At 41.2% G+C, this 27,677-nt stretch overlaps 1 protein-coding gene across 15 annotated transcripts in view; it reads left to right on the forward strand.

Moving 5' to 3' along the window:
- CCDC83 (coiled-coil domain containing 83) overlaps window positions 1-16,840 on the forward strand; it is a 65,571-nt gene extending 48,731 nt beyond the window's left edge. For 4 of the 15 annotated variants that reach the window (XM_016919933.4, XM_016919930.4, XM_054661193.2 and 1 more), the window contains 5 exon segments: window positions 8,195-8,316; window positions 9,561-9,653; window positions 12,656-12,735; window positions 13,265-13,470; window positions 16,539-16,840. In XM_016919933.4, coding sequence (XP_016775422.2) covers window positions 8,195-8,316; window positions 9,561-9,653; window positions 12,656-12,735; window positions 13,265-13,470; window positions 16,539-16,700 — 663 coding nt within the window. In that variant the 3' untranslated portion in view covers window positions 16,701-16,840. 15 annotated transcript variants of the gene reach the window in all.
- Window positions 16,841-27,677: the final 10,837 nt, after the last annotated feature.

Consider the following 27,677-nt stretch of genomic DNA (forward strand, 5'->3'; position numbering starts at 1 on the left):
CATGGTGAAACCCCCATCTCTACTAAAAATACAAAAATTAGCTAGACGTGGTTGTGGGCACCTATAATCCCAGCTACATAGGAGGCTGAGGCAGGAGAATCGCTTGAACCCAGGAGGCAGAGGTTGCAGTGAGCTGAGAGTGCACCACTGCACTCCAGCCTGGGTGGCAGAGCAATCTAAAACAAACAAACATACAAAAAATCTGCATGTGTTGTTCAAGCACCAACTATTTTATTTTTATTTTATTTATGTATTTATTTACTTTTGAGACAGAGTCTCACTCTGTCACCCAGGCTGGAATGCAGTGGCATGATCTCGGCCCACTGCAAACTCTGCCTCCCAGGTTCAAGCAATTCTTGTGCCTCAGCCTCCCAAGAAGCTGGGATTACAGGCACATGCCACCACATTCCATCTAATTTTTTTTTGTATTTTTAGTACAGATGGGGTTTCATCATGTTGACCAGGCTGGTCTTGAATTCCTGACCTCAAGTGATCCACCCGCCTCGGCCTCCAAAAGTGCTGGTATTACAGGCGTGAGCCACCACCCCCAGCCAAAGAGCCAACTATTTTAGAAATGTTCTTTTCACTTTCCATATTCAGAAGGCCTCCAAGTCCCATCGGTTCTACTTTGACCACTTCTCCTTCTCTGCCATGGTCCTAGTTCAGGCCTTATTATCTCTCACCCAGATCTTTCAATTGTGTCTTACCTGGTTTTCTTCCCTGACTAGACTGGAATCTTTCCCTTTCTCCTTCACACTGCCTCAGAGTCACCTTTCTAAAACATAAACCTGCCTGTAGTCCCTGCTACTTGGGAGGATGAGGCAGCAGGATCACTTGAGCCCAGGAGGCGGAGGTTGTAGTGAGCCAAGATTGTTCCATTGCACTCCAGCCTGGGCAACACAGCGAGACTCTGTCTTAAAAAATCAAATTAAATTTAAAAAATTAAGTTTAAAAATTAAATAAAATAAAAAATTAAATAAAAAAATAAAATAAATGAAACATAAACCTGGTCTTGTCAATCTTCTGCATAAAACCGTTCAATTAATGACTCTCCAGTCAGTTCAGAGGTGCCAGGGAGCATGAAAGGGGTTTTGTTCTTGACTGCTTTTTTAAAAAAATAAACTTTTAAAATCAGTTTTAAATTTACAGAATTATTGCAAGGATACTAAGAGAGTTCTCATATACGCCACAACAGTTTCCTCTATTACTGACATCTTACATTGTACGGTACATCTATCATAATAAATGGAGAAGTAGGTCTGGCCCAAATTGTGTGCCATTCAGAGAAGTTTGAACTCTAGCAGGTAATAGAGAGTCATGGAATTCTATTTCTTAGTAGCCTGTTTCTGGTTTATGAGGACAGCAGTACCTTAAGCTTATCTAGCCCAATCTACCCTTCTACTTGAAATTCCCTTTAGATACAAAGTAGCCACCCAACCTGTGATTCAATGCCATCTATGAAACAAAGCTCACTGCCTTTTGAGAGAACGCACTTCAGCTACATGCAGTTCTTGTTAATGAGTTATTTTTATATGATTCTCAAATGTACATCTTCAGCACAAACTGATGTGTGTCCTCCTCTCTGGAACTACATTTTTTTCCCTGCCAAATATTTTCACGTGGATGTCCCAAAGGCATTTCAAACTCAATGTACCTAAAGCAGGACTCATTAAGTTTCTCTTCAAAAATTTTCTCCTCCATTTCCTTTTTCACCATCTGCCCAGACACTCAAGATAAAAATGTCACCGGCAGCTTCTACTCTTTCCTTTTTCTTGCTCCCCATTTGACTGAGTATAGTAAGTCTAGGAAACAAGGAATTTAAACATTCATATGGCTTCTATGATAATTGACAATTATCTTTAAATTGTCATTATTAAGTCATGGTGAATAGGAGTTCATACTATCTCCCCAAACTAACTAGGATGAATTCACAATTTTTAAAAAGGTATTAACAATTTTTAAGGCTGGGCATGTTGTTGGCTCATGCCTGTAATCCCAGCACTTTGGGAGGCTGAGGCAGGCAAATCATCTCAGGTCAAGAATTCGAGACCAGCCTGGCCAACATGGTAAAACCTCATCTCTACTAAAAATACAAAAATTAGCCAGGCGTGGGCCAGGCGCAGTGGCTCACACCTGTAATCCCAGCACTTTGGGAGGCTGAGGTGAGAGGATCACCTGAAGTCAAGAGTTCGAGACCAGCCTTACCAACATGGAGAAACCCCGTCTCTACTAAAAATACAAAATTAGCCGGGCGTGATGGTGCATGCCTGTAATCCCAGCTACTCGGGAGGCTGAGGCAGGAGAATTGCTTGAACCCAGGAGGCAAAGGTTGCAGTGAGCCGAGATTGCGCCATTGCACTCCAGCCTGGGCAACAAGAGTGAAACTCCGCCTCAAAAAAAAAAAAAATTAGCCAGGCATGGTGGCGTGCATCTGTAATCCCAGCTACATGGGAGGCTGAGGTAGGAGAATTGCTTGAACCCGGGAGGTGGAGGTTGCAGTGAGCAGAGATTGTGCTACTTTACTCCAGCCTGGGCAACAAGAGCCAGACTCAGACTCAAAAAATTTAAAAAAAAAAAGGTATTAACAATTTTAAAACCTCAAGGTGAGCTCAACAGTTAAAGAATATTAGGGAGGGCCAGGAGCAGTGGCTCATGCCTGTAATCCCAGCACTTTGGGAGGCCGAGGCAGGCGGATCACGAGGTCAGAAGATCGAGACCATCCTGGATAACACGGTGAAACCCCGTCTCTATTAAAAATACAAAAAATTAGCCAGGCATGGTGGCGGGCGCCTGTAGTCCCAGCTACTCAGTAGGCTGAGGCAGGAGAATGTCGTGATCCCGGGAGGTGGAGCTTGCAGTGAGCTGAGATCCCGCCACTGCACTCCAGCCTGGGCGACAAGAGCATGACTCCGTCTCAAAAAAAAAAAAAAAAAAAAAGAGTATTAGGGAGAAACTTACTTCTTATACATTTATTAAATACAAAGTATGATCCTAATCAAATAACTTAACAATTCTCTCTTTTTTTTTTGAGACGGAGCCTCACTCTGTTGCCCAGGCTTGAGTGAAATGGCACAACCTTGGCTCACTGAAACCTCCACCTCCCAGGTTCAAGCGATTCTCCTGCCTCAGCCTCCCAAGTAGCTGGGATTACAGGTGCCCACGACCACACCCGGCTAATTTTTCTATTTTTTAGTAGAGGTGAGGTTTCATCATGTTGGTCAGGCTAGTCTCAAAGTCCCGACCTCAGGTGATCCACCAGCCTTAGCCTCCCCAAATGGTGGGATTACAGAAGTGAGCCACCTTGCCCGACCTCAATTCACTTAATCTCATGAGATGTCATAAATCTTAGATTTAGGGAAAATGACTACAAAAAATTTGCATTTGACTAATAAGAAGGGCTGTTTTCATGACTTGACTCTTCCTACTGAAGCCAGAAATTATGTTTCTGCTTCTCACAGTTCAATGGAAATAAATGACAGAAAAAAAAAAAAGGCTAAGTTTAATGGCATCAGGAACAAAAAGAGCTTTGTAATAAAGAACAAATCACCTGGGCATGGTGGCTCCCACCTATACTACCAGCACTTCGGGAGCCAAAGGCAGGAGGATTGCTTGAGCCTAGGAGTTTGAGACAAACCTGGGCAATATAGTGAGACCACATCTCTACAAAAAAAAAATTTTTTTAAAGTAGCCAGGCATTGTGGCACACATCTGTGGTCCCAGCTACTTATGAGGCCGAGATAGGAGGATCACTTGAGCCTGGAAGGTTGAGGCTGTAGTAAGCCATGTTCAGGCCACTATACTCCAGCCTGGGTGACAGAATGAGATCCTGTCTCAAAAAATTAAATTAAATTAAATTAAATTAAATTAAATAAATAACAAATCATTTTATGGAAATGTAATAGATTTAATTTCTCTTTGTTTTAATAAATATTCATTTTTAACATTATTAAATTTACTTGCAAAAGTAATTAAAACTATTTCTGGTACCATCACAAGAATTGAAAATTGCCTGGAAATAGAACAATATATGTTAATTAATTTCTTTGGTGAAAGTTTAGAATGAGTAACAAAGGATATTTAATAATGGAACTAATGAAAATATTTCTCCATTTATCTCTCAGCAATAACCAAAAATATAAATCACTGGGAAGGCTACAGAGCTGTTTTGTTACATGATTATCTTTTTTTGTTGTTGTTTTAATTTATAATTATTTTCTTTTTTTCATGTATTAGTTGTTATAAGTAACACTGCATGATTTCAATTATCTGGTTTTATTTAGCATGCTTATTAGAAAATGAAGGAAACTGGAATTTCCAAATGATTGAGATTAACAAATGGAAAGCTGGAGAAACTAGACAAAGGGAATCAAGGAAATTAGCATCAGGATTTCAAGTATGAGGAGACATAAGGCTAACTTGGATCTTTCAGGAGAAAATTTCAAGAACATATATTTTAATCAGGATCCTAGGTCCCCAACTTAACGTTTTAACTAAATTATCTCTCCCAGTTTCTATGTATATTTCTTGGGCATTTTGCTGGGGGGCAGCTGAGGCAGGGAGGGAAATGTGGTCTTCCACTTCTTCCTCCTTTTTACTTTCTGACCCCAGAAATCCAAAGGTGTTTGTAGGGTTATGAAAAAGAAGTAGTTTTTATTCCCTAACATTTCAAAAGGCCGAGGGAGATAGCTATTGAGGAGCACATTACTATTCTAAAGGGATACGTGATGTCATAGGAGAGCCTTAGCCTCTAAGAGTGGATGCAACATCTCAAAAGGGCCCCCATTCCCAGCTTTCGAAAGAGACCAAGAACTGTGTGTGCTACCTCCCAAGCATGCCAGGCCCTTAGGTCAAACATCTCCCAAATGTTGCATTAATTCCTTCTGTTTACAGTGTCTAACTATAGTTTTTTTTCCTCATCCTTTGACATTTGAAAATCATAAATTTTCCTTAAGGCATTCAAGCTTGTAATCAACATAATTATCTCTCAACATATGAGATCCTAAAACACCAAACCCTAGCTTTGTAATTTAGTAATCTGGACTTAAACGGTTTTACTAAATTGTTTGAGGCAGATAAATAATATATGCCTTTTTTTCTAACTTCAAGCCACCAGCAATATTTGAGCCTTTTCCATGGGACTGGTATTGCTTTATATTATAATTATTTGTGGTTTTAATCATTGGATTATAAGCTCTCTTGAGGGAAGGAGCCATGCCTTATTCACCCTTGCATCCTTCTACATCTAGCTCTGAACCTTGCCCATAATAAGAATTTATGGCTGGGCACCGTGGCTCACACCTATAATCCCAGGTGTGATGATGAAACCCCGTCTCTACTAAAGATGCAAAAAAAATAGCTGGGCATGGTGGCGGGCGCCCATGGAAGGCACCCGTGGAGGCTGAGGCAGGAGAATCGCTTGAACCTGGGAGGTGGAGGCTGTGGTCAGCCAAGATCACGCCACTGCATTCCAACCTGGGCAACACAGCATAGACTAGATGATTAGATAGATAGATAGATAGATAGATAGATAGATAGATAGATAGATAGAATTCATGGCCGGGTGGCTCATGCCTGTAATCCCAGCACTTCGGGAGGCCGAAGCAAGCAGCTTGCTTGAAGCCCAGGAGTTTGAGACCAACCTGACCAACATGATGAAACCCTGACTCTACAAAAAAATACCAAAAAAAAAAAAAAAGATTAGCCAAGTGTTCCACTACTGCAGTTTCGCTACTCAGGAGGCTGAGGTGGAAGGATCACCTGAGCCTCAGGAGGTTGAAGCTAAAGTGAAGCTGAGATGGTACCACTGAACTCCAGTTTGGGTGACAGAGCAAGCCCTGTCTCATGTTTTTGGTTTTTTTGGTTTTTTGTTTGTTTGTTTTGAGACAGGGTCTCGCTCTGTCACCTGGGCTGAAGTGTCATGGTGCAATCATAGCTCACTGTAACATTGAACTTCTGGGCTCAAGCAATACTCCCGCCTCAGTCTCTCAAGTAGTGGGGACTACAGGTGCACACCACTATGCCCAGCTAATTTTTTATTTTTATTTTTGGTTTTTGTGTTATTTGCTAAGGATTCCTGCATTTAAGAAATGATCATGTGATAGAGATATGCATGTGGTAACATACTGAATGCTTTAAGATTCCTAAATACAATTAAATCTCAGTGACAAAGCAGAAAATGTTATCATCTCCTTCTAAGTACCCATCTCAGTTACACTCTTGGCAGCTTCTGACAAGAGATACTGAATCTAAACCCCTGTGCCTTTTTTCTTTCATCATATTCCCTCAAGACTTTTATTACTTCCTCCAGTTTATATCACCATTATTCTCACCAGCCTACCTCTTTCTATTTTATGCTCTTGCTTCTAATTCTCCTATTGCTCTGTTGTCTCCCCATGAGCACCTCCTGATCCAGCACCTGTGTAGCTCAGGCTGCTTTGGGTGGTGGAGGGGTGGGTTTGGATGTTCTATCTAGTAACATTCTTCTATATACTCTTCCCACTATCAAGCCCTCTTTGGACAAAAGTCATCAAAATACACTTTTTTTTTGAGACAGAGTCTCGCTCTGTTGCCCAGGCTGGAGTGCAGTGGCGTGATCTCAGCTCACTGTGACCTCCACTTCCCGGGTTCAAGTGATTCTCCTGCCTCAGCCTCCCGACAAAATACACTTCTTAAAAACAGATGAGAACTCTACCAACAGAACCAGGACATTTTTTCCTATTTGAATTAGCCACATTATTTTTCTTCTTCTTTTTTACAGGCCCAATTGATGTACAAAAGTTAGTCAATTTCTTCAGTAAACATTAAGCCTGCTATGTTTATCAATGACCTTCCATCACCTACAGGATAAAAACCAGATTCTTTAGCATTATTTGGCCCTTCCTTAATTGTCCAGTTCCTCTCCTGCTTCTCCTCATTCTTATTTTGTATCTATCCACACTAAAATGGTCATGCCTTTGCACATGTGGTTTCTTCTGCCTAGAGCACAGCCTCCTGTGTCTGCCCAGGGAGTCCCTGCTTAGCTTTCAGGATCCAGATTAAGTGTCATCTCTTCTATTAATGCTCCCTTATCCCCGACAACTGATAGAAGTAGGGTGAACCTCTCTCTCCTCCGATGGCACCAGGATGGCTTCCATTATGGTTATTATCATGCTATTTTCTGTTTTCATTACCATCTTTCCCACTAGGGTACAAGATCCTTGAAGGTTACTACACCTTGTTGATCCTTTGTTCCCAAAGTATAATATCATTTCTGCCACATGATAGCCATATGATACAACTGAATGAATGAACGAATGGACAAACAATATTTCATCTACCTGACAGTTCTCAGAATTACCTAGCACTCAGAGAGAACATCATTGTATTCTAGAGGCTGATAGAAGGACTACTAGCCTGTGCTTCTCCTTTAAAAAGTCCCAATAATATAGCATTTTCCCAGTGTTATTGGTTTTCATTGTATTATTTATAATTACCCTTAGATAGGGCCTAACTTAGCTACTAATATGCCCTATTGCTAAATTCATCAGCCATGTTTTCTTAGTTATGTCTGCCTCTGACTTATACCTAAGTTCAGCAGTGTTTTTGAAGGGTAGAAAAGGACAATTCCTGCTATTCTATCATAACTGCCTAACTATTCAGACAAGTTCTGCTGATGATCTAAAAATGATTTCCACCTATTCCTTTTAAGGGAGGAAGGACAAAGCAAGCCCAGTAATAAATGATACACAATAGGTCTTCCCCTCAGGCAAATGCACTTTTAGAAGTTGAGTTTATTATAGAAAACTTAATAGAACTTGGCCAGTCATGGTGGCTCACACCTGTAATCCCAGCACTTTGGGAGGCCGAGGCAGGCAGATCACCTGAGGTCAGGAGTTTGACACCAGCCTGACCAACATGGAGAAATCCTGTTTCTAATAAAAATACAAAATTAGCTGGGCATGGTGGCACATGCCTGTAATCCCAGCTACTCAGGAGGCTGAGGCAGGAGAATCGCTTGAACCCAGGAGGTAGAGGTTGCAGTGAGCCAAGATTGCACCACCGCACTCCAGCCTGGGAGACAAAAGTGAAACTCCGTCTCAAATTAAAAAAAAAAAAAAAAAAAAGAAAGAAAGAAAAAAGAAAAAAATAAAGAAAAGAAAACTTAATAGAACTGAATCAATAAGTACCAACATTCATTCTCTTCTTCTGAGAACAGGTTGCAATTCACAGGAAGGAAGTTGAAGAATTAAAAAATGCTATTCATGAACTGGAAGCAGAAAATTTGGTGCTTATTGATCAACTATTCAACTGTAGACTTGTGGATCTCAAGATACCCAGGTGAAAATTGTTAATATAGAGAGAGTATTTTGTAAACATTTGTATCTGCTGTAAAAAGTTGTTTTTTTAAAACAAAAAAAGATGATTTAATTATTCAGTGCTCCAGCAGTAGTCAAAAAGAAAGGGACAAAAAAAATGCTCATGATGAAGGTATAGGATTATTACTATTGACCATTGGTACAATGTAAAGTTTGGCTTGTTTTTTCTTGCAATGAACTGTAGTCACAATAGCCAGCACGTAACATGAACATCATAACTGCCAACATTCAGGAGCCTCCAGACCAGCAGGGGTAATGGTCATGAAAATAAGTACATAACAGTACAGCAGAAGATAGAGGAGGTAGAGAGTTAGCACAGAGGAGGAGGTGATCCACTTGCTGGAAGTTTCATGGAGGTGATCTGGGCTCCTGTGGATTGTAGAATTATTTCTTTCGGTTGAAAGAGTCAAAACTACTCTGTAGGCCGAGAAAAGAGCTTGGCATTCCAAGTCATATTTGTTCTTGCATACAAGAAACCAAGTGGTGCATATACCTTTATATGTTTGGTTAGCTGTCTTCCTTATCTGACAAAAAAAAGTCTTAATATATTAATCCTGACAGAAACCTAGGGCCCTTGAATATAAAATTAAAATTCAAAATGGCACTCACAATTTAGACAAGTAGTCAAAACCAAAAAATAATCTAAATAGTAGCATGTTTAGGAAGAGAGGGGAAGTCACACAAATGTAGGGTGCATGTGTGCAAGTATGGGAGAGAAATGTCTAGGTCTAGGAATTAAAGCAGATGTTAAGTTGAACCTGGTGGAATAGCCAGGAAAAACTTTCCACACAAGTAGTTCCTATTGTTTGTGTGACATGGAAGACTACTATTTGAGACATGATCATGTATTTGTTATGTATAAACTTTCTGTTGTTTTCCAGGAAAGGTGGATACAGGTAAATTATGGGTTCCCTGTTTACTAGGCTAAATGATGGGTGTCAGGATACAAGATTAGAGAAATTGGGAGATAAGCTGGGTGGGGCAGGATAGAGAAAGAGGCCATCTGCCCCCTTTGCATTATTACTTTGTGTGCTTCAGAGAGAGTAGATACCAATATAGATGAGGTGAGGCTGAATGAGGATTGATTACTGAACTCCTGTACTTCCAGTCTCTTGAGCTGATGCCCTAGAGGGCCCCTAGGGGTAGGTGCTCACTGTTGCCCAGTAGGCAATGCTCACTTTTGCCAGCCCTCCTCTCTGTGATCAGGTATCCAGTGCTACATTCCTGTCCCACCTCTAATCCTCGTCATCTGCTGCTGCTGCCTTTGGAATCATGTCTAATCTCTGCCAGGCGTTGCTGGTATGTGGCTTCTAACTACCTACTGCTATAGCTGCTGTCCACTGCCCTCTTTTCTGAACTGGCTAATCTTTAGGAAAGAGCTACCCTCTAAACTGCCAGACCCGTGTCTCTACCTGGATCAACTCAGTCTGGTATATTTGATTTTGTTCTGACATGGTTGTAAAGTGCTAATAATTCTAAAAAAGGGAATTATTTCATTGGCCAAAGGGGACTTGGCAAGAACAGAATGGGAGACTGAGAAACTTTTAATGGGGATTTTCATTGAGTTGTTTACTGTGCAGTATATAATCTAACGTCATCCTCGCTCTTCCCTATAAAAATCTTCTGTAAGGCCGGGCGCGGTGGCTCACGCCTGTAATCCCAGCACTTTGGGAGGCCGAGGCGGGTGGATCACAAGGTCAGGAGATCGAGACCATCCTGGCTAACACGGTGAAACCCCGTCTCTACTAAAAATACAAAAAATTAGCCGGGCGTGGTAGCGGGCGCCTGTAGTCCCAGCTACTCGGGAGGCTGAGGCAGGAGAATGGCGTGAACCCGGGAGGCGGAGCTTGCAGTGAGCCGAGATCGCGCCACTGCACTCCAGCCTGGGCGACAGAGCGAGACTCCGTCTCAAAAAAAAAAAAAAAAAAAAAAAAAAAAAATCTTCTGTAAAATCCACACTGTTCATCAGTGCTTTAGGGGCTGGTTTTCCTGAGAGTAATGGAATGCTTAGTCTAGCTTCAGAGTTGGACGAAATGAAGTCAAAATATTTTCAAGGGAAAAGAAACACCATGGGTGACATTTATAGGAACTGATATATGTGTCCTTGCTATATGCTCCCACAACACCCTGAACTTTTCCTTTGTAACCAACCTTTATCACACTTTTGATTACTTATTTAATGTCTGCTGCTTTACTAGATTGTAAACTCCTTGAGGCAACTGTTTTGGACACTTTAGAAAGACCTGCATAAAGAAACTGGAAAATTTGAAAGCCCTCAATTATCTGCTAGACTTCTTATGCAGAAAGATAACCTGAAGGGTGTTCAGGAGATTTTACTGTACCCATTTCCAAGCCAAAGGAATATTACACTATTATATCTTTTTGGTAACTTCCCCCTCCATCTCTTTGTTGAGAATTAAGTTTTGTAAAATACTAGTAGGGTGATAAGAAATAGACATGAACTGTCTCCAGTGGACACAGAAGAAGTTCTATTTCCCTATTTGGATGAGGAATGGGATATTGTGGTTAATAGAGTTACCACATTTCCTATGTAGTTACTCAAACTTTTTCCCATCTCAACTCACATAGAATGTCATAGGATTTGTTTGACACATTGGGGCAAACAGATGAGGAAACTGTCAGCCAGAGGTGACTGCCCAGGACTCCAGTGCCACAGGGCTGAGGCTAAGTGGGCCAACACCTACAAATCTAGCACTAACTTACCATAATAACATCTTTTAAACTATTTTCCATATCATTAAGTATCAAGTGTTGTTACCCTGTAGTAGTACAGAAGTAACAGTAAACTAGCGATTAACAGAAAAAGCTAGATTCCTGAAGGTTATGGCATTTAGAAAGATCTTAATTGTTCACAATGGTAAAACTAGGAAACAAAAGAATTCTATAGCCTCAGACATGTCTCCCTGAAGACCACAGCTACATGTGAAACTTACGTTTACTAAGGTACCTTTACTAAACTTACCTTAACTAAAGTTAAGTTTTTAGAAGGTTTCATAGGTGTAAATATTGTATGTAGTTACAGTATTTGCTGGAGCCATTAGCATCTGGATAACACTTTATTCATGTTCTTTAAATAACTGACAGCCCCTAATTTAGGGGATTCACTTTACTTGCTTAGCTGCTAAGCGTGAAGGGTTGTTTGCACATTTGCAAGCGTTCAATTACTTCATGCTGTCTTCAGGTAAACCTCATGGAAATGCCATACAGAGTTTTCAAAGCATCATATTTTCTGATTGAAAATTCAGTGGACACTCTAAAAAGGAGAGCACAGAATTAAACAATGTAGAGAGAGCTACAACAGCATATGGACATCAGTTCGCTGGGCTTGTAGGTGAAGCATACCACTAAGCAAAAGCCAGGACCTAGATGGCATCTTGGATTCCTACTGTTCGCTTTCTCTTTCTCTCTTCATCTCAAAACGAAAACCACTCAAAAGTGGTCTTTCAGGCCACTATCATTCCGCACCTGAAATACTACAACAGCGACCTGACTAGTGCCATGCTCACTCTCAGTTTTTTGAACTTTAAGTGTGTTATTTCCTTATTTGGAATGCCCTTCTTTCACCCCTAGCTCTTCCCTGGCAAGCACCTCCAGGTTCAAGACTGTATTAGTCCATTCTCATGCTGCTATAAAAAACTGCCCGAGACTGGGTAATTTAGAAAAGAAAGAGGTTTAAGTGACTCACAGTTCCACCAGGCTGGGGAGGACTCAAGAAACTTAGATTCATGGCAGAAGGGGAAGCAAACATGACCTTCTTCACATGGCAGCAGGAAGAAGTGCAGAGCGAAGGTTGGAGAAAAGCCCCTTATAAATTATCAGATCTCATGAGAACTCACTAACACGAGAACAGCATGGAGGTAACCGCTCCCATAATTCAATTACTTCCCACTGGGTCCCTCTCCCACAACATATGGGGATTATGGGAACTACAGTTCAAGATGGGATTTGGGTGGGGCCCAGCTAAACTGTATCAAAGACTAAGATCTTTCCTGGTTTCATCCAGGAAAACTTTCCTTCCTCCTAAAGCTGACTCAGGTGCTGCTTCTTTCTGCATCCCATTATTCTCACACTATGGTAATTACCCATCATGGTACACACCATGACTTTAAAATACTGTAAGGCTGTCTGCCACCCCACTGGGCTTTATGCTCCTCAGGGTAGAAATTATGTCTCATTTTTCATCTATGCATTTCTAGCACCTAGTAGAGAGACAGACCCTAGTAAGCATGCAATGCAATATTTATTGACTGACAGATTGTTTTTCTCATTTGTTCTTTTAGGCGACTATATCTCACCCAAGCTGCTGGACTAGAAGTGCCACCTGAAGAAATGTCTTTGGAATTGCCAGAAACACATATAGGTATTACTTTATTGCAATAATGATGATGATTTTTTTCAAACTCTTGTTTTTCAATTTAAAAAACACTTATCTATTGTGAGCAGGTGCCCCACATACAAAAGCTATTCAGAGAATAGACACCTGCCAGCTTCTCTAAATTTCTCCTCTTGCAGTGCTTGTCCTAATCTATCTCCTGTCTGTAGTCCCACTTTCAAATGAAGGTCACCATGTTTCACAGTAAATTAAATAAATACTGGTGAAGAGGGATGAGGCTGCTGTCTACACTGGCAAGGTTTAGGGCCCTATTTAGCCAACCAAAATGACAACATATACTTAGGCACCAATATAATTACTATAACTTATTAGCTAACAGAAAGAAATACAATTTAGAGTTTCTACAAATGGGACTCCCTCTTACTTTAATACATAAATTCTACATTTGCAATTCTCAAAGTTCCATCCAATTAAAAATGTGACAAAGTATGTATTGCATTTTTATTTGTATATGTTCAAAATGTATACATAATTAATTCCTTTGTATTTATCCAAGAAGAGAAGTCAGAATTGCAACCCACAGAAGTAGAAAGTAGAGACTTGATGTCCTCATCAGATGAGAGCACTATCTTACATCTTAGTCATGAAAATAGCATCGAAGATCTCCAGTATGTGAAGATAGATAAAGAGGAAAACTTATGCACAGAGTTTGGGGACACTGATATGAAGTACTTACTATATGAGGATGAGAAGGATTTCAAGGTAAGATTCATAAGAACACAACTTTGACTACTAAGAAAATGCTGTTTTGAGAAATGCTGTTTTAATTGAGAAAATTAACCTAAAATATGGATATTGAAAATTCCATTTGCAATTATTAGTAAAATTGGCCCACCATTCACATCTCTCATTTGGATACCATTTTCACTCCTGCTCTTGCCCAATTTGCTACCTATATTCCTCTATAGGCCTCCATTAATAGTACACAAAGTAAGTTATCTAATGCTACATAACAATCCCCAAAACCTAGTGGCTTATAACAATAACTATTTATTCTTGCTTAGGGCTCTGTTGGTTAGAAATTCAGGAAGGGCTCCACTAGACAGTTCTCACTTGGTGGACTCTCAGTCAGTTGCAACCATATGTTGGCTAGGGCTGCACTCATCTGAAGGCTTGATCGGGGCAGGAGTCTTCACTTCCAAGGTGGTTTATATGGCTAGCATGTTGATGCTGGCTAAACTGAGGGCCTCACTTCTTCTTCACATGTGCCTCCTGACAGGGTGTTTTGAATTTCTTTTGTTATAGTGTCTGTCTTCTCCCAAAACAAGCAACCCTAGAGACCAAGATAAAAGCAGCAATTTGGCTGTGGTGGCTCATGCCTGTAACCCCAGCACTTTGGGAAGCTGAGGTGGGCGGATCACCTGAGGTCGGAAATTTGAGACCAGCCTGGCCAACACGGTGAAACCCTATCTCTACTAAATATACCAAAAATAGCTGGGCATGGTGGTGCGTGCCTGTAATCCCAGCTAGTTGACCGGCTGAGGCAGGAGAATCGCCTGAACCTGGGAAGCAGAGGTTGCAGTGAGCAGAGACTGTATCATTGCACTCCAGCCTGGGTGACAGAGCGAGACTCTGAAAAGAAAGAAAGAAAAAAGAAAAAGAAAGAGAGAGAGAGAGAAAGAAAGAAAGAAAGAGAAGGAAAGAAAGAGAACGAAAGAAAGAAAAGAAAGAAAGAAAGAGGGAAGGAGGAAAGGAAGGAAGAAAGGAAGGAAAGAAGGAAGGAAAGAAAGAAGGCAGTTTTATATGGCTTAGCCTTGGAAATCATACATTGTCACTTCCATCATATTCTACTGGTTGATGTAGTTACAAAGTTCCATCCAAGGGGAAGGAACATAGCTCCTACATCTTGATGGAGGAAGGTCAGTATCACATTGTAAGAGAAGCACTTGGGATAGGATATGAATTAGACTATCTTTGGAAAGTACAGATTGCACATATACCATTCATTAAAACCTGGAGTATTAAGCCTTTTAATTTTGAAACTTCTTTCTAGTACATTCCAGTTACTCCCACAGCCATCCCTTGTTATTTTCCCTCTTGATACTTTAAAAGTTCTCCTAGAATTTGATGTCTGGTAGTGGAAAAAATGATGTAAGAAAGCAGAAGAAACTGAATAAACCAACACAAACCATTTTAACTAACTACAATTCAATCCTGCTGCCATCAAGCGATGATTTAAAGACTAAAGTTCTAGTTCCTCTAGCACTGAAACATCTCCATGAGTATCTTGGAATCATGACTCCTGGGATGTCATGATGATCTCAGGCTAGTGGACAATTGTCTACAAAATCCCCAAATTGCATACCATTTGGTTGAATGAAAGACTTACTTTCCATGAAAGTTTTTGATGTAGTCAAACTGCCATGGCCATGGTGTATTACTTGAGAATCCTCCTCCCAGTGATTCTGAAATATGTGGTAGGTCTCCATCAACTTGCTTTTCTACTATCTTACATTTATCACAGCTACATATTTTGAAAGCTAAATAGAATTATATGTATTTTGAGAAATAAGACATCACCTTCCTTTTTCATTCTTTGATTCTTCTAAATTCAAATAAATATTTATTGAGAACCCCACAACATGCCAGGTCCTTGTTAAATGCTTGTGCATTTAAGGGAGAGAACAGCAAGAAATGAAATCTCAAATATGCCTATACAGGAGGCCTTGCCCCCAAATCACTTATAGACTTGTAGAAGACAGGTAAGAAAATCAACAAGTACCACGTAAGAGTAAACAGACCACCTGTACCTGTGTCCCTGATCAGTCTGTGCTTATCATTGCACCCCAGCACTTGATATAGGGCCTGGCATATAGTGAACACTTGGGAAAGGTTTGCTAAAGTGACGTGTCAAAGGAATTAAAAAGCAAGAGTTATGGCATGGGAGACTTCCTGGAGGAAGGGACATTGGGTAGGGTGTGAGCTCTGTCCACCCAGTTTTGGGTTGGCTATGGATTTCATATCAGTTAGACTTCAAATTCTGTTTGTTGATATCTTAGATTTGTAAACCAAAAGCTATCTGAGACAGGTCTCAATCAATTTAGAAGTTGATTTTGCCAATGTTAAGGACAATACCTGGGAGAAAAAAAACCCACAAAATCACAGAAATAGTGTGTGGTCTGTGCCTGTCTCCAAAGATGACTTGGAGGCCTTCAATATTTAAAGGAGAAAAGTGGGCTGGAGGGGAAAGCAGGAAGGTATGGTCATCCACATGTTGCAAGAGAAAAGGAGCAGGTAGGGGAACAGTCAATTATGTATTCACCTCGCACTTTACAAAAGATCGGCTGAACATAGAGTAGCTACCTGTGGGGATATTTAACCTTTTATCTGTACATATCTGCTTAGGAACAAAAGCAAAGGCAGTTGCTTACATGACTCAGCTTTCAGCTTAATTTTTTCCTTTTGGCAAAGTGAATTGGGGTCCCATGTTTTTATTTTCCTTTCACAGACTATAGTTAGTTTTGCACTAACTATAGCCAGCATCCCTCCCCCATTAACCCACTATGAGACAAGCCTTCCAGGCTTGCTGCCTGCTTTTGGAAGATCTTGCCTACTGTGTATGCCCTACTGGGTATATAAGTTTCCTGAGTATTTTGGTTTTTTCCCATTTATAGTGGCTCTCATATTTCATGTGCTACACAGCATCAGGCAATTAGGGGGCAATGAAGTCTGTCAGATAAAGGCCAACTGTAATAAAGAAAGCCTAATCTATCAAGCTGGTAATTTGCTGAATCACCTCTCCTATTCTTTTTTGTGCCTGTTCACCATAGGATTATGTAAACTTGGGCCCCCTGGGAGTGAAGCTTATGAGTGTGGAGAGCAAGAAAATGCCCATTCATTTTCAAGAGAAGGAAATTCCAGTCAAACTCTATAAAGATGTCAGGAGCCCAGAAAGCCACATCACATATAAGATGATGAAGTCTTTTCTCTAAGACTGAAAGCTGCAAAGGAAACACAACTTTTCCTTATAAATGTTCTTTGGGAACTGAAGTATATCCGTTGCCCATTTTACTTACACTTTGGCTCATTTTTAAACCAGCTGTTATTTTAAAAGTCATATTTACATTTAAAATCAAAGGTATTCAGCTATTCATTTACTTGCATGGTATGAGTGACCAAAACGGAAGCACGCTTTGTATTTCTACACTGAAGTATTCAGAAGCATGACAGTGGGTTCAAGGTAGTCTCTGAGGTTCCTTTTCACACACAAAAAATTCACTGATTAATCTGTGATTCCAGTATGAAATAGTTCCATTAGAAATGTTTCTAAGAAAAACTTAGAAGTTTGCATAGCATTGTCTACACATCTTTCCCTCTGAGGATGCTCAATGTGATAGACAGCCAGTCTATAATGCAAGCCAATTCTCCGTAGTTTAACCCTGTGTATTAGTCTGTTCTCATGCTGCTAATAAAGACACAATTGAGACTGGGTAATTTATAAAGGAGGTTTAATTGATTTACAGTTCAACATGGCTGGGGAGGCCTCACAATCATGTCAGAAGGCAAATGAGGAGCAAAGTCACATCATACATGGTGGCAGGAAAGAGAGGGCTTGTGTAGGGGAATTCCCATTTATAAAACTATCAGCTCTTGTGAGACTTATTTACTACTTCAAGAACAGTACGGGAAAAACCTGCCTCCATGATTCAGTTACCTCCTACCAGGTCCCTCCCACAACACATGGGGATTATGGGAACTATAATTCAAGATGAGATCTGGGTGGGGACATAGCCAAACCATATCACCCTGTTTATAATGAATATAAAAAATGAATGTTGGAAATAAACTTGAGAGTGTTAATTTGTCGTATAAAAATATTCCACTGATAGGGAGCACTCCCTCCCTCCAGCTGTATCTAGTCTAAACTACCACATTCCTATCCAAAGCAAATACCACTTCTCTCAGGGCTACCACAAGCCAAGGACACTGTGAGTACCTGGATGTGACATCAGCATTCCATTTGGATCCTTGAGACCAGATAATACCACCATATGTCATATTTCTGTAATCTTTAGTGATATAAGGATTAATTAATCATCAGTGGGGGATGTTATTGGCATTTAAAGTAAGGACAATTGTGCAGCACTGTCTTGAGCCCACAGGATGTTAGCACTCCTGCTCCCTCAATCTCAAATGCTGCTACATTAACACTCTTCATTGTAGAAGTCGAAAACACTCGTCATGTTTCCCAACACCCCTTACATTGTAGTACCATCACCAATTGAACATCTTTGAGTTTCTCAGTTTTTGGAGACAAGGACTCACTCTGTCACCCAGGCTAGAGTGCAGTGGCACTATCATAGCTCACAGCATCCTGAAACTCCTGGGCTCAAGCAATCCTCCTGCCTCAACCTCCCGAGTAGCTGGGACTGCAGGTCTGTACTATCATGCCTCAACCTCCAACAGTGCTAGGATTACAGGCATGAGCCACCGACTGGCCTCTCCTGTACTTTCATCTCCATTGTGTTCAGTGCTTTCCTGGACCCTTCCCATTCTCTCCCAAAACTTCCAACAACAACCTCTAAAAAAACAATAAACAAGACAAATGCCACTGCTGAAGGTGTAAATGTCCAAGGGGTTCACCTTGCCTGCTGCCTACACAGAGCCAATTCCTCAAGACAGGGGAGCCAGGCATGGTGGCTCACCCCTGTAATCCCAGCACTTTGGGAGGCCGAGGCAGGTAGATCACAAGGTCAGCAGATCAAGACCATCCTGTCAAGACCATCCTGGCTAACACGGTGAAACCCCTTCTCTACTAAAATTACAAAAAAATTAGCCAGGCACGGTGGCAGGCGCCTGTAGTCCCAGCTACTTGCGAGGCTGAGGCAGGAGAATGGAGTGAACCCGGGAGGCGGAGGTTGCAGTGAGCCGAGATCGCACCACTGCACTCCAGCCTGGGCAACACAGCAAGACTCCGCCTCAAAAAAAAAAAAAAAAAAAAGAGGGGAATTGCAATAGACAAAAGAGTAATTCACACAGAGCCAGCTGTGTGGGAGACCAGCGTTGTTTTATTATTCAAATCATTCTCCCTTAGCATTCGGGGAGCAGAGTTTTTAAGGACAACATGGTAGATGTGGGGAAGCCAGTGAGCCGGGACTGCTGATTGGTCAGAGATGAAGTCATAGGGAGCCAAAGCTGTCCTCCTGACCAAATCAGTTCCTAGATGGGGGGGCCACAAGATCAGACAAGCCAGTTTACCAATCTAGGTAGTGCCAGCTGATTCATGATGTGCAGGGTCTGCAAAATATCTCAAGCACTGATCTTAGGAGCAGTTTAGAGACAGTCAGAATCTTGTAGCCTCCAGCTGCATGACTCCCAAACCATAATTTCTAATCTTGTGGCTAATGTTAGTCCTACAAATGCAATCTACTCCCTAGGCAAGAAGGAAGTCTGCTTTGGGAAAGGGCTGTTATCATCTTTGTTTTAAACTGTATACTAAGTTTTTCCCAAAGTTAGTTGACCCTCCGCCCAAGAATGAAAAGGACAGTTTGGAGATTAGAAGCAAGATGGAGTCAATTAAATTAGATCTCTTTCGCCGTCTTGGTCATAATTTTGCAAAGGCAGTTTCAAAGGTGTCTTTTCTTTTTGAGACAGGGTCTCACTGTCATCTAGGCTGGAGTCCAGCAGCATGATCATGGCTCACTGCAGCCTTAGCCTGCCAGGCTCAAGGGATCCTCTCACCTCACCCTCCCAAATAGCTGAGATCACAGAAGCACACCACCATGCCCAGCTAATTTTTTATTTTTTGTAGAGATGGTGTGGCGGGGGGGGGGGGGGTCTTACCATATGACCTAGGCTGGTCTTAAACTCCTGAGCTCAAGTGATCTTCTTGGCTCAACTTCTCAAAGTGCTAGGATTATAGATGTGAACCGCCATGCCCAGCCTGTTGAAGGTTTCTTTTACTCTCTGGTTTTGACTGGCACCTGGCTTTCCCCAGAAAGAGCTCACTTCCCCTGTGGCTCTCTCTAGTGGTTGGTATTGATTCTTCTCTGCCACCACCTTCTGTGGGGCTCACATGCTTTCACTAATGCAATGCCTCTTCTAGACCACAATTCCACCAGTCTCATGTAAAAACATGCCTTTTGAAGCTCAGTATATATATCACCCTCTACTACTATTCTTTGCTATAATTTTCTAACCCTTCTCATCACTCTTCTCCATAATCTTAAATTTGGCACCTGGTTCACGGGCCTCTTTTCCACTCTACTCCATTCCCTAACATATCCATCTATTGAGATACCTATTAGTCATTCATGAGTATAAAATTGTTGCATGTATGTGTGCTTCTGTTTGACCATCCCAGATCCACTCTCTACCCCTATCTCTGTGTCTCAAAGGGTGACCTTTATGGACTGCGTCAATGTCCTTTGCTTCTAACCTTCTACTGAGTTTGTTTAATAGGAGTTTCTAGCAGGAGATCAAAGAAAGTGAGAAGGGTGAGATTTCTTCCCCCAGCTCTTTCTCTACCAGGTCATGTAGATTAGCAGGGTCCCTCTATCAAAGGCCACTATTCCTGTTGGAAGGCTCACCTAACAAAGGTTGAGCATCCCTAATGTGAAAATCCAAAATCCAAAATGTTCCAAAATCTGAAACATTCTAAGCACTGACACAATGCTACAAGTGGAAAATTCCACACCTGACCTCATGTGATGGGTTGCAGTAAAAACTTTGTTTCATACACAAAAAAAAAAATTTAAATAGTATATAAACTTACCTTCAGGTTATGTATATATGGTGTATCTGAAATATAAATGAAGTTTGCATTTGGACTTGGGTCTACCCCCAAGATATCTTATTACGTATATGCAAATATTCCAAAATCCTAAAAAATCTGAAATCTGAAACACTTCTGGTCCCAATCATCTCAGACGAGAAATACTGAATCAGTATAGCTACTCTCTAGGTCTGGTAAGTACTCCCTCCCTCTCCCCCTTTAGACCCAGGAGTGGAACAGTTCCCATCTGTTGATAGCCCCAGGGAGTGTTACCATTCCTGTTGGTTTTCCTTGATCCTGCCCACACCTTTGTATATATTGCCTTTGTTAAATTTTCTCCAGGTATCCTGTTTGAATGTGCCCTTTGTTTCCTGCTAGGAAAGGTCAAGGCTGGAGATTCAGATCTGGGAATCAACAGCCCAGGACTGAATTTAAAGCCATGAAAGCTTAAATGACATAACCTAGGGACTGAGTTTCAATAGAGAAAAGAGACATGGATGCACCTGGAATAATTCATTCTGTAGATGTGGGCCCTGAAACTAAAAGGTATCACTATCAAGAGATTTCAGAGCAGAGGTGGACTGAATCTAAGTAAAACGGCAAACTAGCCCTGACCCAGTTCAACTCTATTTTTTTTCTTCGCTCTCCTCTCTTTCCTTTCCCTCTCCCTCCTCACTCACCACCTACACACGGCACCCACTCCTCACCAGAGCCTCTCGATTCCCCCAGCTCAATTCTTGATTCCTTTGAGGTGATTTTCTCCCCACCTAATATAACTAACAGAGGATAGATTCTTTTTTCTCTGGGGAACAAAGAATACCAACCCAGACACTATACTCCTTGTATTCACAATGTTGAGCATACAAAACTTTATACGTGTGTGTGTGTGTGCACGCGCGTGTACAGTGCAAAGAAGCAGGAAAATAAGACTAAGAATCAGGAGGAAAAGCAAACAATTAAAGCATGCCCACCAATGACCCAGATATTCAAGTCAGTAGGCTAGGACTTTAAGAATATTATTATATGGTGGCTGGCAATATGGCCGAATAGGAACAGCCCTGGTCTGCAGCTCCCAGTGAGATCAACACAGAAAGTGAGTGATTTCTGCATTTCCACCTGAGGTACCCAGCTCATCTCACTGGAACTGGTTAGACAGTGGGTGCAGCCCACGGAGGACGAGCTGAAGCAATGTGGGGCGTCGCCTCACTTGGGAAGCACAAGGGGTCAGGGAAGCTGTGAGGGACTGTGCCATGAGGAATGGTGCATTCTGGCACAGATACTATGCTTTTCTCACGGTCTTCACAACCTGCAGACCAGGAGATTCTCTCAGATGCCTACACCACCCGGGCCCTGGGTTTCAAGCACAAAACTGGATGGCCATTTGGGTAGACACCGAGCTAGCTGCAGGAGTTTTTTTTCATACCCCAGTGGTGCCTGGAATGCCAGCAAGACAGAAACTTTCACTCCCCTGGAAAGGGGGCTGAAGCCAGGGAGCCAAGTGGTCTAGCTCAGCAGATTCCATCCCCATGGAGCCCAGCAAGCTAATATCAACTGGCTTGAAATTCTTGCTGCCAGCACAGCAGTCTGAAGTCAACCTGGGACGCTGAAGCTTGGTGAGGGGAGGGGCATCTGCCATTACTGAGGCTTGAGTAGGAGGTTTTCCCCTCACAGTGTAAACAAAGCCACTGGGAAGTTCGAAGTGGGCAGAGCCCACCACAGCTCAGCAAAGCCCCTGTAGCCAGACTGCCTCTCTAGATTCCTTCTCTGGGCAGGGCATCCCTGAAAGAAAGGCAGCAGCCAGCAGCCCCAGTCAATTATAGAAAAAGCCCCAGGGATTATAGAAAAAAGTCCCATCTCCCTGTGATAGAGCACCTGGGAGAAGGGGCGGCTGTGGGCACAGCTTCAGCAGACTTAAACATTCCTGCCTGCCAGCTCTGAAGGGACCAGCAGATCTCCCAGCAAAGCACTTGTGCTCTGCTAAGGGACAGACTGCCTCCTCAAGTGAGTTCCTTAACCCCGTGCCTCCTGACTGGGAGACACCTCCCAGCAGGAATCAACAGATACCTCATACAGGAGAGCTCCGGCTGGCATCTGACGGGTGCCTCTCTGGGATGAAGCTTCCAGAGGAAGGAAGAGGCAGCAATCTTTGCTGCTCTGCAGCCTCCACTGGTGATACCCAGGCAAACAGGGTCTGGAGTAGACCTCCAGCAAACTCCAGCAGACCTGCAGCAGAGGGGCCTGACTGTTAGAAGGAAAACTAACAAACAGAAAGGAATAGCATCAACATCAACAAAAAGGACGTCCACACAAAAACCCCATCTGAAGGTCACCAACATCAAAGACCAAAGGTAGATAAATCCATGAAGAGGAGGAAAAACCATCACGAAAAGGCTGAAAATTCCAAAAATCAGAGTGCCTCTTCTCCAAAGGATCACAACTCCTCGCCTGCAAGAGAACAAAACTGGACAGAGAATGAGTTTGACGAATTGACAGAAGTAGGCTGCAGAAGGTGGGTAATAACAAACTCCTTTGAGCTAAAGGAGCATGTTCCAACCCAATGCAAGGAAGCTAAGAACCTTGAAAAAAGGTTAGAAGAATTGCTAACTAGAATAACCAGTTTAGAGAAGGACATAAATGACCTGATGGAGCTGAAAAACACAGCATGAGAACTTTGTGACGCATACACAAGTATCAATAGCCGAATCAATCAAGCAGAAGAAACGATATCAGAGACTGAAGATCAACTTCATGAAATAAAGCAAGAAGACAAGATTAGAGAAAAAAAAGAATGAAAAGGAATGAACAAAGGCTCCAAGAAATATGGGACTATATGAAAGTGACGGGGAGAATGGAACCAAGTTGGAAAACACTCTGCAGGATATTATCCAGGAGAACTTCCCCAACCTAGCAAGACAGGCCAACATTCAAATTCAGGAAATACAGAGAACACCGCAAAGATACTCCTCGAGAAAAGCAACCCCAAGACACGTAATCGTCAGATTCACCAAGGTTGAAATGAAGAAAAAATTGTTACCGGCAGCCAGAGAGATAGGTCGGGTTGCCCCCAAAGGGAAGCTCATCAGACTAACAGCGGATCTCTCTGCAGAAATCCTACAAGCCAGAAGAGAGTGGGGGCCAATATTCAACATTCTTAAAGAAAAGAATTTTCAATCCAGAATTTCATATCCAGCCAAACTAAGCTTCATAAGCAAAGGAGAAATAAAACCCTTTACAGACAAGCAAATGCTGAGAGATTTTGTCACCACCAGGCCTGCCTTACAGGAGCTCCTGAAGGAAGTACTAAATATGGAAAGGAAAAACCAGTACCAGCCACTGCAAAAACATACCAAATTGTAAAGACCATCGACACTATGAAGAAACTGCATCAACTAATGGGCAAAATAACCAGCTAGCATCATAATGACAGGATCAAACACATAACAATATTAACCTTAAATGTAAATGGGCTAAATGCCCCAATTAAAAGACACAGACTGGCAAATGGGATAAAGAGGCAAGACCTATCAGTGTGCTGTATTCAGGAAACCCATCTCATGTGCAAAGATACACATAGGCTCAAAATAAAGGGATAGAGGCATATTTACCAAGCAAATGGAAAGCAAAAAAAAAAAAAAAAAAAAAAAAAAAAAGCAGGTGTTGCAATCCTAGTCTCTGATAAAATACACTTTAAACCAACAAAGATCAAAAAAGACAAAGAAGGGCATTACATAATGGTAAAGGGATCAATTCAACCAGAAGAGCTAACTATTCTAAATATATATGCATCCAATACAGAAGCACCCAGATTCATAAAGCAAGTTCTTAGAGACCTATGAAGAGACTTACACTCCCACACAATAATAGTGGGAGACTTTAACATCCCACTGTCAATATTAGACAGATCAATGAGACAGAAAATTAACAAGGATATTCAGGACTTGAACTCTGCTCTGGACAAAGTGGACCTAACAGACAGCTACAGAACTCTCCACCCAAAATCAGCAGAATATACATTCTTCTCAGCACCACATTGCACTTATTCTAAAGTTGACCACATAATTGGAAGTAAAACACTCCTTAGCAAATGCAAAAGAACGGAAATCGTAACAAGCAGTCTTTCAGACCACAGTGCAATCAAATTAGAACTCAGGATTAAGAAACTCACTCAAAATCACACAACTACATGGAAACTGAACAACCTGCTCCTGAATGACTACTGAGTAAATAACGAAATTAAGGCAGAAATAAATAAGTTCTTTGAAACCAATGAGAACAAACACACAATCTACCAGAATCTCTGGGACACAGCTAAAGCAGTGTTTAGAGGGAAATTTACAGCACCAGATGCCCACAGGAGAAAGTAGGAAAGATCTAAAATCGTCACCCTAACATCACAATTAAAAGAACTAGAGAAGCAAGAGCAAACAAATTCAAAAGCTAACAGAAGACAAGAAATAACTAAGATCAGAGCAGAAATGAAGGAGATAGAGACACGAAAAACCCTTCAAAATACAAAAATTAGCTGGGCATGGTGGCATGTGCCTGTAATCCCAACTACTCAGGACGCTGAGGCAGGAGAATCGCTTGAACCAGGGAGGCGGAGGTTGCAGTGAGCTGAGATTGCACCACTGCACTCCAGCCTTGCGACAGAGCAAGACTCCGTCTCAAAAAAAAAAAAATTTAATGAATCCAGGAGGTGTTTTTTTGAAAAGGTTAACAAAATAGATAGACTGCTAGCTGGGCTAATAAAAAAGAAAAGAGAGAAGAATCAAAAGACACAATAAAAAACAATAAAGGAGATATCACCTCTGATCTCACAGAAATACAAACTACTATCAGAGCATACTATAAACACCTCTATGCAAACAGACTAGAAAATCTAGAAGAAATGGATACATTCCTGGACACATACACCTTCCCAAGACTAAACCAGGAAGTTGAATCCCTGAATAGACCAATAACAAGTTCTGAAATTGAGGCAGTCATTAACAGCCTACCAGCCAAAACAAGCCCAGGACCAGACTGATTCACAGCTGAATTCCACCACAGGTACAAAGAGGAGCTGGTACCATTCCTTCTGAAACTATTCCAAACAATAGAAAAAGAGGGACTCCTCCCTAACTCACTTAATGAGGCCAGCATCATCGTGATACCAAAACCTGGCAGAGACAACACAAAAGAAAATTTCAGACCAATATCCCTGATGAACATCGATGCGAAAACCCTCAGTAAAATACTGGCAAACCGAATCCAGCAGCACATCAAAAAGCTTATCCACCATGATCAAGTCAGCTTCATCCCTGGGATGCAAGGCTGGTTCAACATATGCTAATCAATAAACTTAATCCATCACATAAACAGAACCAATGACAAAAACCACATGATTATCTCGATAGATGCAGAAAAGACCTTCAATAAAATTCAACACTCATTCATGCTAAAAACTCTCAATAAACTAGGTATTGATGAAACGTATCTCAAATAATAAGAGCTATCTATGACAAACCCACAGCCAATATCATACTGAAGGGGCAAAAGCTGGAAGCATTCCCTTTGAAAACCAGCACAAGACAAGGATGCCCTCTCTCACCACTCCTATTCAGCATAGTATTGGAGGTTCTGGCCAGGGCAATCAGGCAAGAGAAAGAAATAAAGGGTATTCAATTCAAATAGGAAGAGAGAAGTCAAATTGTCTCTGTTTGCAGATGACATGATTGTATATTTAGAAAACCCCATCCTCTCAGCCCAAAATCTCTTTAAGCTGATAAGCAGCTTCAGCAAAGGCTCAGGATATAAAATCAATGTGCAAAAATCACAAGCATTCCTATACACCAATAATAGACAAACAGCCAAATCATGACTGAACTCCTATTCACAATTGCTACAAAGAGAATAAAATACCTAGGAATACAACTTACAAGGGATGTGAAGGACCTTTTCAAGGAGAACTATAAACCACTGCTCAAGGAATTAAGAGAGGACACACACAAAAAATGGAAAAACATTCCATGCTCATGGATAGGAAGAATCAATATTGTGAAAATGGCCATACTGCCCAAAGTAATTTATAGATTCAATGCTATTTTTATCAAGCTACCATTAACTTTCTTCACAGAATTAGAAAAAAAAACTACTTTAAATTTCATATGGAACCAAAAAAGAGCCCGTATAGCCAAGACAATCCTAAGCAAAAAGAACAAAGCTGGAGGCATCACACCACCTGATTTCAAACTATACTACAAGGCTACAGTAACTAAAACAGCACGGTACTAGTACCAAAACAGATATATAAACCAATGGAACAGAACAGAGGCTTCAGAAATAACACCATACATTTACAACCATGTGATCTTTGATAAACCTGACAAAAACAAGCAATGGGGAAAGGATTCCCTATTTAATAAATGGTGTTGGGAAAACGGGCTAGTCATATGCAGGAAATTGAAACTGGACCCCTTCCTTACAGCTTATACAAATATTAACTCAAGATGGATTAAAGACTTAAAGGTAAGACATAAAATCATAAAAGCCCTAGAAGAAAACCTAGCAATACCATTCAGGACATAGGCATGGGCAAAGACTTTGTGACTAAAACACCAAAAGCAATGGCAACAAAAGCCAAAATTGACAAATGGTATTTAATTAAACTAAAGAGCTTCTGCACAGCAAAAGAAACTATCATCAGAGTGAACAGGCAACCTATAGAATGGGAGAAAATTTTTGTAATCTATCCATCTGACAAAGGGCTAATATCCAGAATCTACAAGGAACTTAAACAAATTTACAAGAAAAAAACAACCCCATCAAAAAGTGGGCAAACGATATGAACAGACACTTCTCAAAAGAAGACATTTATGCAGCCAACAAACATATGAAAAAAAAAAGCTCATCACTGGTCATTAGAGAAATGCAAATCAAAACCACAATTAAATACCATCTCACACCAGTTAGAATTACGATCATTAAACAGTCAGGAAACAACAAGTGCTGGAGAGGATGTGGAGAAATAGAAATTATTTTACACTGTTGGTGGGAGTATAAATTAGTTCAACTATTGTGGAAGAGAGTGTGGCGATTCCTCAAGTATCTAGAACCAGAAATATCATTTAACCCAGCAATTCCATCACTTGGTATATACCCAAAGGATTATAAATCATTCTACTATAAAGACACATGCACATGTATGTTTATTGCA

This window comes from Pan troglodytes, chromosome 9, assembly GCF_028858775.2.
Source record: "Pan troglodytes isolate AG18354 chromosome 9, NHGRI_mPanTro3-v2.0_pri, whole genome shotgun sequence".
NCBI classification, from domain to species: Eukaryota; Metazoa; Chordata; class Mammalia; order Primates; family Hominidae; genus Pan; species Pan troglodytes.